This window comes from Neltuma alba, unplaced genomic scaffold, assembly GCF_004799145.2.
Source record: "Neltuma alba isolate B1F8T4 unplaced genomic scaffold, ASM479914v2 tig00003392_pilon, whole genome shotgun sequence".
In the NCBI taxonomy this organism is placed as follows: Eukaryota; Viridiplantae; Streptophyta; class Magnoliopsida; order Fabales; family Fabaceae; genus Neltuma; species Neltuma alba.
In genome coordinates this window covers 256275-274656 of record NW_021633263.1, presented here as the reverse complement: position 1 = coordinate 274656, position 18382 = coordinate 256275, and the positions used below count along the sequence as shown (strand labels likewise).

Below are 18382 nucleotides of genomic sequence, written 5' to 3'. Positions count from 1 at the left end.
TCATTGTGTACCAACTGTGATATTGTTCCTCTTAATTCCTCCAGTGTTATCCCTTCTTTTATGCTGCTTGCTCTCACACTCCCTCCCCGTATTTAACTTCACCTTCACTGTTTCTTTCAAAATACCCACCAACATGGAAAAAACAAAACAATTCCTTCCAACAGCTTGACCCATTGTAACAGTTCATTTTGTCATCCTAACCTGGAACAACAATTTACATATAAAAAAATATATTAGCTTCACTATACTTTTATTCAATCAAATTTGCATTTACAAATCAAGACCAACTAACTCTTCTCTTCCCCACTTGACATTAGGGTTTTACAAGTTGGACATTCTAAATGACAAGATCTTTACTCCTCTCCCCCCACTGCACCACCGTTAACTTCATACTCAAACTACTAATTATTACCTCCTTCCATTTCCCCCCCCACTCTCCCATTCGTGATATTCCTAACAGAGATCAGTGGCAACCTGCGTCATGAAAATCACAGGTCAACAATCTGACTACAAAGACTAATATTTTGAATCTCAACCCAACCGAACCCTCCTTAAACAGTATTATTCCATGATCAACTCCACCGCTCACTCCCTCCATACCTATCACCCAACAATCCACAATGCCACTCACCACATTCAAGAACAACATCACATTCCTCGGTCTTACAGGGTAGAGAAGAAGAAGAGTATACTTAGAAACATTACAAGCATTACTTACTTGATTCTCAACCATGTGCACCACCAATCTTCTCCTCCAAGCTCTCCACGATCACTTTGTTTGTCTCAGCCTTCATTAATGAATCAGATTGACTGAGGGGCAATTTCGTCTTTTCACCAACATTTGCTATTTGCCATTTGAGACCGGGTCCCTCATGATAATTTAGCAAATTCAGGTGACCATTGAGTGATTTTGCTAATTCGAGGGTCTTTATTTGTGATTTCCCCTAAATCTTTTCTTTCTCTTTCTCTAGGGCTTGCATAGATGGCTGTGAACATCCAAGGGTGGGGCCTGACCCCGAGTAATTCTCCATGTAAGAGTTGTTTGTGAGTTATGATCATTCTGAAGCTTATCTCATCATTATCCCATAGGATCCAAATACCTCCAAACATGCCCGTAGCATCTACTATTTCATGATGATTGAAATTCAACCTTCTTATAACCTCTTGTGCATTCTCCCCATTGCATCATGTCTCTACTAAAACCAACAACTTCGACTTATATCTCCTTTTCAATTCCTTAACGGCATTACCGAACTCCCTTCTGGCTGCCCCTCTTGCATTCTATACTATAATCATTAAAATAATAAGCTAGAGAAGTCCGTAACACACTAGCTAACCTAGGTGAACTCTAGACGCCCTCCCTGGCCCTCCTGAATCATTTCATAAAGCAAATCCTCTTGTTCTTGCTCCCCAATCATCCTTTCCACAACAGGTAGGCCCACCATTTCCATGTTGTCCACTAGGTGTGGTGGTTTGTTTTCCTCACTGGTCAATATTCCTTCCTCATTCGTGGGTAGGATATTTAAAAAATTGTCCATTATCTTCTCAACCATCATTCCATCCTGTTTGACTTTGGGCCCACAGTCCAGTCCAATTAAGCCTATACCTGGTTCAGGAACAGTACCGTTTCTTATTGTCTCTGGAATCACTACCAACCCATGTCCAGAAGCCCCTTTTCTCTCCTATACCTCTACACTGTTGGATCCCCCGGTATTCACTTTTCTACCCATCTGACTTGCCTCTGTCTCTCTCTCTTTCATGTTTCCCCTTAAACTCTCAACTGGAACTTGCTTTTTAGGTTCCTTAACTTTCTCCTTTCCTAGCTTAGCTTTCAACCTGCCCTCTACCGACCTTGATTGTTCCCTTCTACCACTATTCTATCTTTTTAGTCTGTCAAAAACAGCTTGGCCCCCTTCTTTCTTCCCTTGATTGGTTAAAATTTCCCTCAAAGGTCTTCTTTCAGACACCTCCATTTCTTTCGGCTTTTCTACAGCTTCTTCTGCTGCTAGTACTGCAAACCTTGATGATGTGGCTAGTTTCATTTCAAGTTTGACAGGTTTCTTCAGTGCTTCTCCAACCCTTCCTTCTTAGTTCCCCGCACATCTCCCATGTCTCGGTTCCTATGCCACCATCCACTCACCGTATTCCTTTGCCGTCCCTCCTTCCACAATTCCTTTCTGGTGAGCATTTTCTGTTTCCGGCCTGGACCCTTCCTCTCCTCTCTCTCTTTCCTTCAAACCTTGTTGCATCTTCAATGGGCAGTGTTCAGCATCATGCCCAAACCTTCCACAATTAAAACAAATAAGCTGTAGCCCCTCATATTCAATTTTGCGGTTTTTTCCATCCACCGAGTAAGCCAGTAGAAGTGGGGCTTTCAAGTCCACTTCCACACACATTCTTGCATACATAGTTCTTGCTTTGGTGAGGGTCATTTCACCCACTTTAATAGCAGTGCCAATTCTATTTCCTAGATTGTAGAAGAATTTTCTATCATAATAATCCCTTGGCAATCCTGGTAGTCTGACCCAGATGGCAACCTTTTGGATTTTCTCATTCCAAGGGTTGAAATTCCTCTTCCACATTTGGACTGTGAGGTAATGATTCTGCACCATCCACGGCCCTCCTTCTAGAGCAAAGAAATAGTCCTCTCTTTCTTGAAATGTGGCGATCATATATCCATTTCCAATCACAGATAAATCTACAGCTCCTACCTTGCCCCACATGAGCTGTCCCTTCCTCTTAAGTTGCATGAAACCCGTCGTTCCCCCCAGTAGCTTGACTATCAGCGATTGTTGCCAGTGTTTTTCTAGTCTTCTTTTTTCCTCTTCTGAGAATTCAATGTTCACACCTCAGTCAGTCTTTGTAACCATGACTCCTTCAGCCAGGTCTTTTGGGTCCCCAAAAATCAGGTTCCCATCCCATTCTTTACTTTTTTGGTTCCTTCCTTCCTGGTCAGTGTCTTTGTTTTCTCTCGGTCTGAGCACTTCTCTATATGTTAGTAGCGTTTGTTGTACCGTAACAGGTCTATTTTCTTCTATAATCATCCATTCCTCTTCCCTTGGGAGCATTGAGCTTTCACCTGTAAGCATTCCCTCCTTTCTTTGAACCTTGTCTCTTCCACCATTATCTATCTCCTGCTTCTTCGAAGGTAGTGGCAATCAGTCCCTGGTTTCTCGTTTCTCAGTAAGGCTCGAAAAGTTACTCTGACCTCCTTCCATTAGCCCCTTGTCTTCCATTGGATGATCAAGGGTTGAGTTTTGGGAGGATCTTCACTCGGATGCATGGAACTCACGAAAACAAAAACACTCTTTCTCTCTCTAACTTTCTCGCTAGTTAAAATCTTGAATTTTCACTCCAAAGTTCTTCCTCTTCCTCTTTCTCTTCGTATCAAATAGCTCAAAACCTAGAAAAACCACTAGAAAAGTTGCTGGGTTTTGGATGTAGAAGGAAAAGTTAAAGGTATAAGCTTGGAAATATACGACAACACAAAGGGAGTCTACACCTTCATAATAAAATAGGATAACTATATATTCATCCGATTTTTAATATAAGACCTATTTAACTAATTTGATTATCTTTCTTAATATTCTCTCTCCCTCTTTTACTTGATGATAAGTTGAGGTTGAGGGAGTTTCTATAATAGTAATTTAGAAAAAATTGATAAATATGAAAAATATGTCTTATATTTAGGACCAAAATTAACTTAACAATTAGGTCTTATATTAAAGATCGGAGGAAATTTTTTTAAAAAAAAAAAATTTATACTGTCATTTATTTTTACACTTTTTTTGGGGTCAAATTTTAGAATTTTACGACTCAGATTTCTGACTCGCTCACCTCAGTCTTAGAAGGGAGATGTTGACCGAGTTATGACCGAGTTTATAACCTGAAATGATTTTATAAATGAGTGAACTCGATGTTCTGAGCTACTAACGTAAACATGGTGAACTCAGCTAGTTGACTCCCGATTTTAACAACACTGATTATACCCTTTTGATATTAATAGATTTAATCGTATTCTATCTCTTGGAAAACTCAAATATGCACTATTGCAGGAGGAGCTTGTCGTTCTAGAGAGCTATCGATGTTTATTTTGGGGGCCTGAACGAGTATGCTTATTCACGTCTGTTCTAGAAGATAAATTTATAAAAGTATTTATGTTTGGTCTTAAAAACAAATATAGAAAAGTCTCTATCTTTTCTACATAATTTTAAAATTGTCCACACCATTTTTTACTGCATCTGTTTTTAAAACAACAAAGACATGTCCTAGTGCAGAAAGTTGGTTATTTACACCGATGAGAAATAGCCTTCTGGATTGGACTAAAACCAGTCTAAGCCGTTTGAAATAGCTTTAAGTAATTTTTTAATTATAATTTATAAAATATAAGGTAAATATGTGAAAATAGTTTTTGTCTCGATATGTAAAATCTGCTCATAAATAATTTTAAACATTATCCCAATCAAGTCTTACATAAATTAATCGGTTTTGAAAGTTAGTTCTATAACCAGTTGAAAAAGAGGCCATTATTTTTATTAAAAAAAAAGAGAGGAAGAAAAAGTCCTCTTTCTAGTTTCTAGACTGTCCATTGTGTTAACCGGTGTAAAAAATTATGGATATTTGTTAGAGGCAGACGCAACTATATAGAAGAGAAAGTGATGCAAAGCTTATCAGATCGATCCAAAAAAGGGACGACTACAACTAAATTTTAAGAAAAGAATTTAATTACTCTAAATTTTTAAATTCCTAATGGCAAGTAAACAGAAAAAAATAGTTAACATTTTCTATACTGAAACTTGTCATATGTTCTTCAATGGTCAACGAACCTTAGAAAAATTAAATCCCTTCACTGGGACTTAATTACAATTCTCCCATCAAAACAACCGGTCTAGATAAATTTTTTTATTGGAGATAATTATATTAGAGATATTATCTAACATTAAATATGGGTACTGTTCTTATCAGAAATTTAAACCTTAATTGGTGACGTATTGAGAGGGATCCAAGCCGATTGAATGACTTTAATTTGACTTTTTAACACAATCCCCAAAGCATCTTGTTAGGCCCATTAAATACCACTATTTCGGTTCTTAATATAAGATTTATTTAACTAATTTAATTAGATTAAAGAAGTTAGGTAAGTTAGTTAATTATAAAAAATGTGACATGTTTTTTTTTAAAATACTATAATCATCTTGATTAATACTTTCCCTTCCTCTTTTATTTGATTATAGTTGAAGAAGTATCTATAGGAGTAATTCAGGAAAAACTGATAAATATAAGAAATAAGTCTTATATTTAAGACCAAAATTAACTTCATAATTAGGTCCTATATTAAAGATAGAAGCAGTAATATTTTTAGCGAGACAGCTGGCATCCCTATTGAACATAATTCTCACGTTGCGGCCATATTAATTCGCATTGGCTTCCCCTCTTACGCGTTTATTTGAAGGAATACAATGTATTTGCTGCAAGGTCAGCCTCCTGTCAATCACAACCCTCTCTAGATAGCTCTCTAAACTTAATCTTTCAATCAAAGCACTGTTGTTATTGTGAGAGAGTGCTAGTGTAAATATAGATAGCGAAAAGTAAATGAGTAAACTAGAGAATTATTTATCATAGTCTAGCCCTCTAACCTATACAATTCTTGTGGAGATTTTTTTTATAAATGAGGTCTTATAATTAAGGTTGGAAGTAATATATAAGGTTCGTGCATGTTGCTCTTAATTACCTAAATAGAAAATATAATAATGACATCACAAACTCACATGTATAATAGCAAAGTTTATTGTGTAGTGTATATTTCTTCGTTCTTATCTTGTCGTATATTCTTATTCATGCATGTTCATGTTTCTTGTATTCTTTGAGATCCGAACGCTGAGATGTGATCTCTTCATCATAGTATCTACAAAGTCTCCTTTCCACATGGCATTATTGCTTTGGTAGAATTTCCTTTTTCAAACATGCAACAATCATTTTTCTAGCTCATTTGCTTTCCTTCGATTGCTCAATACCTTTATCATTGGATTCTTTTGGACTTTTAATGCTGCAATCAAAACAATAATCTGATCAGTTGTAATCAAATATCAAATCAAACTGAAATAATTTAAAACTCTTTGTAATCAAATGGTGGACGACTGAGAAATACGCATGCGCGGAAGAATGTCTATTTCACAGTGATTGAATACATGTATATACAGGAGCATATTCGAAAGCCTGTATCCAAAGGATTCCATCTTATCCTCTTACTGATTCTATATTCTCTCTCCATAATACTCATCCAGTACTAAATATAATATCTTTATATATATTATATAAGGGTCTTATATTTAAGATCGGAGGAGTATTTACATATCACACAATCTTTCACCGTATCCAGTAAAATCCTATCTTTGACTTACCAAGATCAAAGGTTTTGATCTAAAAGTTACAATGAGTGAGTGGTAGTATAATTCTAAAAGGAGATCTCATCTCAAAAGAAATATCTGGAGGAAGAACTTTTTAAACTTAGAAACCGCTATAAAAAAAAAAATAGAATCGAGACAACCTATCCCAACAATGACACAAGCCAAACTTTTTGACCCATTTTCAGTTCCATCCCATGAATGCCCTTATCCTGGATGGGACAAGGACAAGTTCAAGAGGCTTTTTTTTTTTTTTGAGCCAAGCATAACAGGAATCAACAATCACATTCAGTTAGTTTAAAATTTTAATTTCTAAAGGGTTTCAAGCTTCAGATGCTAAATTAGTACAAGCAGAAACGAATATTGGTTCCACAGGGTTGCATTTCACATCTAATACACTGCAAACACATATATAATACTTAAATGGCTTGGAAAAATAAAAGAAAGCGAAAAAAAAAAAGACTGCAAATTACGTTAGTCAATGATTCCTATGGGTTAGGCAGCACCTTGAAAATGTTTCAGACTTAGCTTTCAGTATGTGTTAACGTCACAAGCAACTCTCTTTGCATCCACATTCCATGCCTTAATTAATTCATCCATTTGATGTGCCTATCAGCAGCTCTTTTTTTTTGACAAAAAAAGTTAAAAAATAATAAAATTTTAAAAAATGGATACATACATATATCTATGTATTGTAGCAAACATGCATAGACAAATTCATAACTGCTTGGGACATGCCTTCGAGTCATATAGATAAATTTATACTTGCCTGGGACATGCCTTTGAATGTAGGTCTTTCTTTCTATAACCTGTAGTTTAGTGGCCTTTAATTAGTAGTAAATTTGGGTTTAGAAAGGGACCTAGCCTAATATTAAATAATGTTTTATCCATCCCTCTCATAAGTCACAAATTTGAGTTAATTAAAATCATGATTCTGACTCAACAAATAAATATATGTGTGTATGTGTGATCATATAATATAATTATTTTAAGCAAAGCAAGAAAAATATATAATTAATGTGAACGACCAATGAATCCTCCATCGCTTATTAAAAAAAATGGTAATTATTATTTATTCATTCACATCATATGTTCAAATCTCAAAGCATGTATAAATGCCAGTCATATGGAATAATATCTTCAGCACTTGTGGAAGCAACCAAGGGTTGTGAGGAAAAAGAGCTAGCTAGCTTCACACAAGGTTTTGCCTCTTTGTAGATACCAAAGGCAGAGCCAAAAGGGATCAAAATATATGTGTCTGCGTGTGTTTATTTGGATGAGAAATCGTCCAAACAGATCCAAAGTGATAAATCGATTCATTCATTTGCTCACATATGGTCATAATTAAAGGAATTCTCAAGTGTAGGTAGAAAAGTGAGATCGATCACCTGAGAGATATGGATGGAACAAGGACGGCGGCATCAATGGGAGGTGAGATGATCAGAAATGATGAGAAGAGGATAAGATGGATGGAGGAAGTGAAGAAAGGAGGAAGGATCGCCGGTCCGATGGTGGCAGTGGCGGTGGCGCAGTATCTGGTGCAGGTGGTATCGATGATGATGGTGGGTCACTTGGGCCAACTCTCTCTTGCCAGTATCGCCATTGCCACTTCTCTCACCAATGTCTCTGGCTTTAGTCTCTTAGTAAGTTCTTCATTTTCTTCCAAACTTCATTACTTGATCAGCTTTAAATTTTTAGTGCAGTGTCCATATTGGCCTAAGTTTGGTTTTCAAGTATTGAAGAATATTTTTTGGAAAAATTTGGAAAACATCCCTTGTTAAAAATTTTATTGACAAGGTGGATATAAATTAGAGCGTTACTACTTCGTGGGTACAATATTTGCTGGTGATACTAACTTCTGCATAAAAATTTATCTGATAATTCTTACCAATAAAATTTTTATGGGGTATTTTTTTTCCCAGTTTTCTCTTTTTTCGATTATTCCTTATTAGAAACAAATTTTGAAATATGCATGTACAAATTAAATATAAATATATATATGTTAGTTTTATTGCCATCATATATGTTAATTAATTTATAATTTATATGGCAAGATCAAAATCAAACACAGAGCCTGCAGAATCCTTTTATTGTCCTTTGTTGATTTGGTGATTAATTCAATTTTTATTTTTGGGAAGAGTGTCTCCTGGTTTTGTTGTCAAGTTGCATAATTTGTTTTCTTTTGTTATTGCCAAAATATTTAATCGCACCATTGCTGCGAGCTGATCTTCACTGATGACTTGTATGTTATAATAGTTAGAATGTAAACTTGTATGTTATACAAAGTTTGAGGTGAATCTCCCGTTCAAAAAAAAAAATTGACGTGAATCATGACTTTTTATAGATTTCATGTTGTATTACATATATTTATATTATAATGACTGTTAATTTGTGTTGAAAATTTCTTTCTGCAAGCTCAATTTAATCCTGAAAAGGCATAGGTTTTAATATACAGTAATTTCCATAAAAAAGATTAATTGAGACAGTCTTTCCAATTAGAACGTGTTACCGTAATAAGCACTTGATTAATTTACATGAGATATATAAACAAAAGCTCGCGTAATTGTTAACCTATATATAATTTAGATTTGCTTCACGTCTCATTTTTTTTGTATGTATTGCTTACTCGATGCTAATTATTTTGCCACCAGACTAACATATAATTCTCATATTTGAATAACGCGATGTTTAACTTTTTTTAAAATACAAAAAAGCACTTGGATCCAAAATTTTAGAGCCAAGAAGAAAAAGGTAGCCCGGTGCACAACGCATCTGCATTCCCTAAGGAATACTAATATAAATTATGCTATAAGATGATTTTGCTTTTCTAATATGATGATGAATATTCCATAAATTTTTGTTTAGCTTAGTGTCATATACAAGTTTAGTTACATACACAATCTAACACACATACTATAGACTATGGCTCGTGACCTCTCCAATTAAGTAACGCAGTATAGAAACATACAAAAAGTCCCATTTGATGACATTTACTCATTAGATTAGTGCAGATATGTTTTGAAAACCAAAAAAAAAAATACACGCACACAAATATGTGTGTGTGTGTGTGTGCATGAATAAAACAACAGCATGCACACACATCTGACACTTAATACATAGACATCACAAGGATTTTTCTTATATATTTCCTGTCTTTTGTCGAATTTAAGGTATCCAAACTAGATAACTAATTTGTCAAAAAATTAAAAAAAAATTAGTTTGGTTATTTATAAAAAAAATATGGGTTAAGTTGATTTCCTTAAAATATCTCATTTAAAATTACTCCCTTAATGAGAAATTTTTAATATGAAAAAATATATATATATAATTTTTGGAGATAAAACGAATTAAGATATTATATTTAGACTCAAAACAAATCATTCTATTAACTCTTACATTTAGGAGCAACAGTTAAGGCTTTAAAATTGTGGGCTTTTCATATGAATGTGGAACAGTCAGGAATGGCAGGTGGATTAGAAACCCTATGTGGGCAAGCTTTCGGAGCAGAACAATATCACAAACTAGGGATCTACACTTACACCGCAATTATCTCTCTCTCTATGGTTTGTGTCCCAATCTCAGTTCTTTGGAGTTTCTTCCACAAATTACTCCCACTCTTAGGGCAAGACCCAGTGATCTCCATGCAAGCGCGCGCCTACTCTCTTTGGCTCATACCTGCACTGTTCGCTTCTGCAATTCTCAAGCCTCTCTCCAGATATTTCCAGACTCAAAGTCTGATCTTTCCCTTGCTTTTAAGCTCCTCTCTCGCCTTGTGCTTCCATGGAGTTCTGTGTTGGGCTCTGGTTTTCAAGTTGAAGCTAGGGCTTGTAGGTGCCGCGATCTCATTTAGTGTTTGTGCTTGGTTCAACGTGATTTTTCTGGTGTTGTACATGAAGTATTCTTCTGCATGTGAGAAGACCAGGATCAGTTTTACGAAGCAGGGTTTTCTTGGTATATCAGAGTTCTTTCGATTTGCTGTTCCATCTGCAGTTATGGTTTGGTACGCATCGTTCTCTCTTTAATCAGCTTACAACAAGTGATTTTGTGTTTTACGAGGCAAAACCCCTCTCACATTCACATAACTACGTACCTTATACAACGCAAAATCACTTAGTCACAGCTATTCCAAATGGGATTAGGTTTTACTTGTGAATATTGTCGTCATGTTTCTGATGTTTGATGTAAAACTTCAATTTTTGTCCAGTCTGAAGTGGTGGGCATGCGAGTTGTTTGTATTGCTGGCTGGACTCTTTCCAAATCCAAAGTTAGAGACATCTGTCTTATCTATATGGTAAGCATTTTTAACTAGCAACTTTTGTCTTTATCAAATTAACGTGGGTTTCATCGCAAAATCTTACACTCTTTATTTTATGAATATATATTGGATTTTCTTTGTTAATATAATTCCCCTTTTTCTGTGATCAGCCTTACAATCTCAACCTTGCACTTTACCATACCATATGGGCTTGGCGCTGCGGCCAGGTTTGTTCTTTACTAATTAAACATGGCCTTGTGTTACAAAGTACAAGTTCAAAATAAGAGCCCATCCTAAAAGACTTGCTTGTTGGAAACTTATAAACCGTATTTCACTTATGAGGCTTCCTGATATGGAACTCATAACACAACACACGTACGTACATTATATCATATTATATCTTAATTAATTATGTGATTTATTTATGTGGATATATATATTTGGCTGATGTGATGAAACAGCACTAGAGTAGCGAACGAGGTAGGAGCAGGGAACGTAGAAGCAGCAAAAGGAGCAGTGAGAGTATGGATAATACTGGGAGTGGCAGAGGGATGCATTGTGAGTGGAACACTGCTAGGATGCAGACACTTTCTGGGTTATGCCTTTAACTCCGACCACGACGTTGTCCACTACGTTGGATCTATCGCACCTCTTCTGTGTCTGTCGGTGTTCTTGGACTCCCTCCAAGCTGTTATTTCAGGAGTGGCCAGAGGAAGTGGGTGGCAACATGTGGGAGCGTACGTCAACATCGGAGCATTTTATGTGGTGGGAGTTCCTGTGGGCACTTCACTTGCCTTCCTTGCTCATTGGAAATCAAAGGGTCTGTGGATTGGACTCCTCTCTGGCTCCCTCCTCCAATCTTTTCTTCTTTCTCTAATCACTGCTCTCACTAACTGGTCTTCACAGGTAACTAATCCCTCCATTCTCTCTCTCTCTCTAGCCTTTTCTTCTGTATCAAGGAGAGGTGGTTAAATTAATAAATCCTTAGCGTTAAGCTGCATCCAGGCTTAAAGTACTTTATGGCACGTCTAGGACCTTGGAGTATTTTTTTTATGTATCTGGCGATCTAAATTTTTTTTCTTCGATGCGTCTAGCATTTTAAAATATTTTTTTTATGCATCCAATACTAAGGCAAAAAAAAAAAAACTTCAGAATATTGGACATATTTGAAAAATACTTCAGGGTGCTAGACACAACGTAAAATACTTTAAGGTGTTGGATGCACCTGAGAAAATAATTTAGAGTATCTAATGCACCTTAACCCTTAAATTTATTTAAAAGTGAAAACTATTTTTCAAATTTACTATTATTTAAAACCATGAATCACATCTTACAAGTGAAAAGGACAATCCTGAAATAAAAAATATAATGAATGTCTGGTAGTTCATGAGATAAGTTATGCATTTGATTTTTGGTTCATAATTGATTTTGGCATGTTTTAAGAGAGAATTGAAACAAATCTCAATTATGGTGTTAAATAGAATGTGTTGGTGTGTGCAGGCACAAAGGGCAAGGCAAAGAATATTTGATTCGAGACCTCCCGATGATGCCAATGAAACAGTGAACCAACCTTAATAACTATGACCAAATCCTGCCACAAGTGCTTGATCTCAAATGTGGTTGGCCATGTTCTGTAATTATTTACAACTTTTTTAAAAAAAAAATAGATATCAAATGATACGAGACCAGAAATTTGGACCCTTTTAATTGTTTAATAGAGATTTCAATTAAACGCAATCTCAAAATGAAATACACAACTACACAAGGTCCTATACTTGATTTGGTTCCTGCATCTGATTTTCTTTTTTCTTTTTTTTTGGGTTGGCTATGCTTTCTCGATTAATTTTGAGATCCAACATGATTAAACATCAAGTCGGGTTTCCCTTGTTAAATGCTCAACTATAGGTAAGAGAAATGACAAAAAAGATAAATTAAATTTATTTAACATTTATTAAATTTTTTATTAATTAATTACGTCCATATTTTTATTATAATCTTTAATTAATTATATCAATAAAGAAGTTATGGCCAAATTTTTTAAAAGGGGACACTTAAGTTCTTGGGTCCATGTATGACATTCTAAGCCGAAAATGATGACTTGCTCCAGCCCAATTAGATCGACCTCTGCATTATTTCCACTCCTATGGTCCTGCCGGTCGCAATAATCTTTTTCTCATATAGAAAATATTGAAATAACCACGTTATGGGAGACTTAACCATTTCTGCTAAACCTAATCTCATTAGTTAAAAAGAAATAATCTAGACATGGCCATAATTAACTTAGCCCAAAACGGAACTAAGATCCAATTGCACCTCTTCAATATTCTTTTAGGTTTCTTTTTTTTTTTGATAAAATAATAATATACACATAATTTGAAGCAAAGCTTCCCTTATATGCTTATCTTATATTTCGTAAATCATGATTAAAAAACTATTTTTAAAAAATATTACATCCATTCCAAGTAAGTGCTAAAAATTGTACTATTCATTAAACGGATCAAGAGAATTCAAAGGTTGAAGATCTAATCATGGTTGAATTAAATTTAACACAGTCATGATTAAAATGATATAAAATATGTAAAAATATTCGTAATTAACGCAAAAAATAATATTCAAATAAAAAAGGCTTTCATTCATAAGTAAATAGGACATTTAGGTATAAATAACACATAATCCAACAAAACAAAATCATTGCAATTTTTTTAGAAAAACAAAACCACGTCATTTCTTACTCAGCAAAGAAAGAAAAAAAATATAATATTCAATTTGTTAATCTATCCACATTTTTGACTGAATTGACTAGAATATTGATTTCCCATTTCACTAACCAACCAACCAACCTGGATTGAGTTGTAATAACATGAAAACAGACCAAGTGCAGAATATTATTTCAACCCCAAAACGAGCCATTATTCATCCTCTCAAAAAGAATATTCCACGTTTTGGAACTATATCCTTTGGTTCCATGAGCGGCCCCATGGCAAGCATTGTCAATGCTTCGTACATTTACATGAACCACACAGCCACTTTTCCCGCTGAATGTATTGTCCTATATGAGCTTTATTGATAGGGTTAAATTTCTGAGATTTTTTCTCAGATATATTTAGTAATTTAAAATATTTTACCATGTATCTAACATCTTAAATGTTTTTTTAATTACATTTAACACCACTTTGAAATAATTTTTTTGGTACACTTAGCGTTTTAAAAAATTTTTTTAAGTGCTTTCAACACTTTAAAATCTTTTTTGATACATCCAGCATTAAGACAAAAACAACATATTGTAGGATGCTAGACGCATCTAAAAAATATTTCATGATGCTAAATGTAATATAAAATATTTTAAGATACTGAATGCACTTTAACCTTTATTAATGTAAAAAAAAACTCTTTTCCTCTAAATTAAGGAGGTGTTTAGGGTTCATTTGGATTAGCGATAGAAAAAATAACTTATTTTTAATTTTATTTTTAAAAAATTTAGATTAACTAATGTGATTTATGTTTAGATTGAATCTTATCAGTAGTAGTTTGTAAAAATAGAAAAATTGTTTAGATTATGATTGAATAATTAAGTTTAGTTTGTAAAATTATCAAAATGGGTATGATTTTTATTAAATAATAAAAAATAAATTTACATAATATAATGAATTTAAATTATTTTAATAGGAACAAGTGAAATTCAATGACTAAAATATATTTTAAAATCAGAAATATTAAAAAAATTTGTAAAAAGAAATGTATTATTGAAAAAAATTACAAATATTAAAAATACATTATTAAATATACTTAGTGAACTAAAAATGTATATAAATCATAAATATTTTTTACTAGCCGTATATAAATTATAAATAATATGTTGGCAAAAAATATAAATTATAAATTATAAATAATAACAATATCTACTTGGGGATCTGCAGCATTAAGCCAGTCAGCCAGCGAGCAATGCTCTCTTTTCGTTTCTCCATGCGCCTATTTTGATGCGGTCGCACAACATAAGCGATAAGCATTAAAAAAATTGGCTTCTGCTTCATTGTGCAATTGTGTCAAAAGCTCTTTATCTTTTTAAGCTATTCCAAACATAATGAATAGACCAAAGCAGGCTAAAAGCATTTTTCAAGACTGAAACATCCCTCTTTTTTTTTTATAATCTAAATGCAGTTTCAAACACGCTCTCAGAAAACATTATAAGCACTTAAAAAAGTGTTTTTATGCAAAATCCTAAAACATTATAAGCATTTAAAAAAGTGTTTTATGCAAACTGAGTTAAAGTGGCTCTCACATATTTATTCTATATACTATGAAATCATTGTTGAAAAGCTAAGTTTAAACAAAACAAAGAGATGTGTGACAGGATAAGGATTTTTCAAAAAAAATTACAAGGCAACTAAAAAACAGATGTTTACATTTTATGAGGCAAAAATCCTGTAAGCATAAATTTATTTCGTTAAGCATAAAATCACTTGAAATAAATTAATTTAAATTATAATTTAAAATAACGAAAAATCCCTCCATCAAAATGTTAGGACTATGTTGTTAAAATATAATAAAATATTGAAACATTGAATCAAAAACAGGAAATAAAAGAATAGTTATAGTTTCAACTTTCAGGACATTTCTTTTTTTTGGTCAAAACTTTCAGGACTTTGATAAAAAGTTGGCTTTTTTAAAAGAAAAATGGGAAAGATGAATAATGAAGGATGTGTGCAATGATGAAAGAGCTTGATGGTGGTTGGGAAAGTTGGCATATTTACAATAAGGGCCCGTTTGATTTGAGAGGAGTGGGGTGGGGGAAGTTTTATTCTCATCTTGTTTGGTTTGATTAAAAAGAAAGGGAGGAATGGATATTTAATGATCCTTTATTTGGTTTAAGAGGGGAAAAGAAGGGATAGTAATAATTAGTTTACCATTTTACCCTTATATTTTAGTTTATATTTTTTATTGATATATTATATAAATTAATTTACATCTTAATTTAAATTATATAATTTAATAAGAATTCAGTCTTATCATGTTAATACGTGCATTAGAAAATTGGTGCAGTATTTTTTAATTCTAATTAATATAATAATATATTTGAAATAATCATATTAACAAATTTTATATGCTCTAAAAAAATTGAAATTTTATTCTCTTTAGGCTATGCTTTTTTTTAGCTTTAAAATATATTTAATAAATAATATATTTATAAAAAATAATTAATTTTATAATATTATAAGTTTTTATTTAAATAATTTTTTATTTTTATAATAATTTATTTTAATTTTTATTATAATATATTTTTTAATTATAATAATTTATATTTTTTATTGTTTACTTAGGATAATATATTTTTATTTGAAATAAATCTTATAATAATATATTTTATGGGTAATAGTGGAATATCAAAAAAATCATAACGATATGATAGTCCAAAAATTTAGCTCCCCTCTAAAAACCCCTAATTTGGGGGGAGCTAAAATGAGAGGAGGGGGAGGGAATATTTTGGCTTCCCTCCCCTTTGAAATTTTTAACTAAATGAGGGGAGGGACTCATTTTTCCTCCTCTCCCCCACTCTCCCATCCAACCAAACACACCTAAGGGGCTCATTTGGTACTGTGACAGGATCCTTTTAAAAGCATCTCATAGTTATTATAGAATATAAAAAGAGTATATAAAAAAAAAATTTCACCTCTGCTCACATAATAGTGTGTACAAGCACTTATCGAAAATATGTTCAAACCGGCCGTAATTTCTGCTCAGCTTTAAACAATCACTGTTTTATTGGAAGCTACCAAACTACACATACAATAGAGTGGTTTCTTATGGAAAACGACAATATTAATATAAGCAGTGATTCAATTTAATGGAAGGGATTTAATTTCAGCCAATTAGGAATAAATTAAATATTCATACATTATGGATAAAAATTATTTTCCACTTAAATCAACAATATGGGAATCTAACTTTGATGGTATAAAATACTTCTCATGTCCTTAATATAAAACATATTTAATTATTTTGATTAGATTAAAAAAAATTAAGTAAGTTAGTTAATTATAAGAAATATAAAGTACTCCTCCGATCCTTAATATAAGACCCATTTAACTAATTTAATTAGATTAAGGAAGTTAGGTAAGTTAGTTAATTAAAAGAAATGTGACACATTTTTCCTAAAACACCATAATTATCTTTTTTAATGCCCCATCTCTCTCTTCTACTTGATTATAGTTGAGGGAATATCCATAAGAGTAATTTAGAGAAAATTGATGAATATGAGAAATAGGTCTTATATTTAGGACCAAAACTAACTCAATAATTGGGTCATATATTAAGGACTGGAAGTGTATTTTTTTTCTAAAGTACCATAATCATTTTTCGTAATATCCTTTCTCACTCTCTTAATTATGATTAAGAGGGTATCAATAGAAATAATTTAGAAAAAAACTGATAAATATAAAAAAATAGGTCTTATATTTAGGATTAAAATTAACTCAATAATTAAGTTTTATATTAAAGACTAAAGGACTATCATATATTCATATCAATCAAATAATTGTATAAAAAAATATGATAAAGTTGATATCAAGGCAGAGAGATCTGTCTATCTATCTATCTATTGGTTAAATAAAAAGTCCATGGGCGTGTGCACGTTTTCTTTTAAGATGATCTGAGAGCGGCCGTGTCCTGTCCTGGTTGAATTATGTTGCCCATTCGGCCCACTCTAACATTGATCGGGCAAAGAGTATATTGTGGCCTCCCAGCACTAATTAATACTCCTCCTATTTTTAACATAAAATCTATTTAATTAATTTGATTAGATTGAGAAAGTTATATAAGTTAGTTAATTATAAGAAATATAACATGTTTTTTTTCTAAAACATCATAATTATCTTTCTTAATATCCTCCCTCCCTCTCTTACTTGATTGTGGTTGAGAGAGTATTAATACAGGTAATTTAGGAAAAATCAATAAATATGAGAAATATGTCTTATATTTAGAGTCAACATCAATTCAATAATTAGGTCATACTTTAAGGACTAAAAGAGTATTGCCTTAAGTCCTTAACGTCTTCACATTGTTGTCAGTGAGAATTAGATGTAGTGGATAAAGTTAATTTCTCATAATATGATAAAACAAAATGTGAATCCTTCTTAAAAGAGATGTTTATATTTAGTGATTGACCCAACATGATTATTTTTAATAAGAGAATATGTATATATGCACAATAAATTTTTTTTAAAATAGCCTTGTATCTTTTTAGAAAAAAATTATTCTAGTGGATTTAGATATTAGCGTATGCATTGTACGATAGGAAATTTGAAGATTCAGTGATTAAATTTTTTTGTTACTAATAATTAATTAATAATTGTTGCAAGTAATTATAGTGGATTTAGATATTAAAGTATTCCTTTGATACTTAATATAAGACCTAATTCACTAAGTCAAGTAAATTAAGGATGTTAGTTAAATTAGTTAATATAATATGTTTTTTCTAAAACACCCCAAAGATATTTTTTAATCCCCTCTCTCTCTTTCCTACTTGATTATTGTTGAAAAAATATCAATTGGGTTAATTTGAAAAAAAATTAATACACATATGAAGTAGACCTCCCATATAGAACCGACATCAACTCACCAAGTAAGTCTTATATTAAGAACCATAGTATTATATTTTTTTTATAACTCATATACGCATTATATTTCCCACAAAGAATTCAAAATCACAACTTCGGTTTTGGTGTGA

General features: G+C 32.7%; 2 protein-coding genes across 2 annotated transcripts; one reads left to right on the top strand and one right to left on the bottom strand.

Moving 5' to 3' along the window:
• Positions 1 to 1337: 1337 nt before the first annotated feature.
• Positions 1338 to 2723, bottom strand: LOC114741406 (uncharacterized). The gene is made up of 2 exons (XM_028929659.1): positions 2141 to 2723; positions 1338 to 1606 (listed from the first exon to the last, which is right to left on the bottom strand). The coding sequence occupies exons 1-2, from the start codon at positions 2721 to 2723 to the stop codon at positions 1338 to 1340; spliced, it is 852 nt and encodes a 283-aa protein (XP_028785492.1).
• A 5078-nt stretch (positions 2724 to 7801) lies between these two features.
• Positions 7802 to 12234, top strand: LOC114741405 (protein DETOXIFICATION 14-like). The gene is made up of 6 exons (XM_028929658.1): positions 7802 to 8047; positions 9860 to 10404; positions 10609 to 10695; positions 10830 to 10886; positions 11121 to 11565; positions 12160 to 12234. The coding sequence occupies exons 1-6, from the start codon at positions 7802 to 7804 to the stop codon at positions 12232 to 12234; spliced, it is 1455 nt and encodes a 484-aa protein (XP_028785491.1).
• Positions 12235 to 18382: the final 6148 nt, after the last annotated feature.